Source organism: Propithecus coquereli, unplaced genomic scaffold, assembly GCF_000956105.1.
Source record: "Propithecus coquereli isolate 6110/MARCELLA unplaced genomic scaffold, Pcoq_1.0 Scaffold82, whole genome shotgun sequence".
NCBI lineage: Eukaryota > Metazoa > Chordata > Mammalia > Primates > Indriidae > Propithecus > Propithecus coquereli.
The window spans coordinates 3,962,985-3,964,772 of NW_012154396.1; the positions used below are offsets into that span (position 1 = coordinate 3,962,985).

The 1,788-nt window shown below is 37.6% G+C and overlaps 1 protein-coding gene across 1 annotated transcript in view; it reads right to left on the minus strand.

Annotated features, from left to right (window-relative positions):
• The window catches only part of COL5A2 (collagen, type V, alpha 2), a 169,406-nt gene that overhangs the window by 64,388 nt on the left and 103,230 nt on the right, over positions 1–1,788 (minus strand). The window contains exon 5 of the mRNA XM_012663640.1: positions 323–433. Within this exon, the coding sequence (XP_012519094.1) occupies positions 323–433 (111 nt within the window). The remainder of the gene's footprint in view (positions 1–322; positions 434–1,788) is intronic.

A 1,788-nucleotide genomic window follows, 5' to 3' on the forward strand; every position in this document is an offset into this window, starting at 1 on the left:
ACTAGAAAAAAAATTTTTTCCTTGGAGTCAAGGAAAATAGAATAAAAACTATTTTATTACGAAAATAGAATAAAAACTTTGAAAATAAAATGATCCTTTCTAATTTAATGAACAATTTGTTATATTTTATTGTTTTCTGTGTGTGAATTATATGCAACTTGAAAAATAGTTCATGTGGCTCCCAAGGTAAAGAGATGTGTGAGTTACATATGCTTCACGAGGCCCTGGGCTCAAAACTAGTGTGAGTTAAATACAACTCACATGGCAGTAAATGTGATAATGCATTACCTACACATAACATTCAACAATGCACACAACTTACCCTGCTCACACCATCGGGTCCTGGGTGGGACGGATGTCCAGGAGGCCCTGGAGCACCAGGTTGACCAGGAACACCTGGTTCTCCATCAATTCCCTGAGGACCACGAGGACCCTGGAAAAACAAGCCAGTGGAAATTAGAACCCACTGCCAAACATATACTTAGTAGAATGCTAAAAGCACAAACTTCTTGATGGCGATGGAGTGTTTTTTTATTTTAAAAATAAATGGCAATCTAACCAGCCATGGTAATTTCTCAGCCACATCACACTGTTGATTTCAACACTCTGGCTATTTCAGCACTGGTCTGAGCTTCTACCATTGGGACACGGGCTGGGTAAGAATTTCACCTGAAGTGTTCAACCCCCAGTAATCAGCTTTCTAAGAATAATTATAAAATTATTTTCAGTTCAACAGTATTCTAGAATGAGCTTCCATATTTGGTTGAGTTTTGGTGTTCAAAGGTATTTAGTCAACAATTTCTAAATTCACTTATTTATCTTAGAATACAGTTAATCATGTATATACTTGCTTAACCTTGCTCCCCCTTCAAAAAATGTGAGGACTCCTTGATTGGAGTTTGTCGGTCTTTTTTAACTTTCTAATTGTTTAGTGCTTTGCATAGTTCCTGGTACATAGTGGACACTCAAAACATGCATATTACATCGTCACATTTCAGTCCTGTTTAGTACTTTAAGTCCTGCACACTTTATTTTCCTTCCCACCCTCAGAGGTAGCCTAGACCAATGAGAAATCAGAGGCAAAGACACTGTGACCCAGCCAAGTCTAGTCCTTAGAGAAGTGAGCAATGATTTCTAGCTGCCAAATTCCACCCTTCTTCTAACCCACATTCTGAAGGCAGCTTGGGGAACAGCCACATCCTCAGTTCTGGAAATGCTCCGTCCCATAACCTCATCATTCCCACAAGACATGTTAAGTATTTTCTGGCTCTTTAACCCTGAGGAGTCTTGACAGGCTTTGAAAGGAAAGAAAGGACCAAAAACGTTGTAAGACAGTATACTTTTCATAATTAGAAGCAGAGATCAAGAAAAATATGGTAAATGGAGTTTAACAGTAAAAGCAGCTCCTCGTGATCAAACATGAGAATACACACTGGCCCAGAGTACGCAACTCAAGCATGAGCTGATAATGCAGAGGCCGTGAAGAGGACAAGCTGACGTGGTGGAGGGCAGTTTGTATATGATGGTTTCAGGGAGGGCAGCATAATAGCTACTCAGAAATTTAATTATTTTAATAAATTCACAAATTTATGTATTGGAGTAGTGGGATAAATAAGCAAATTTATCTATTCAAACAGAAGTAGATAAACTTAGCCTAAAAAACTCACATTAAAAAAATTTATTTCTTAGAAAATTATTGTCATCTTTTAAAAATCAAACCCCTTCTGTCTCCTAAATTACTGACAATTCACTTCAGTCTTTTCATTATATATAATAGAGGCTGATTTT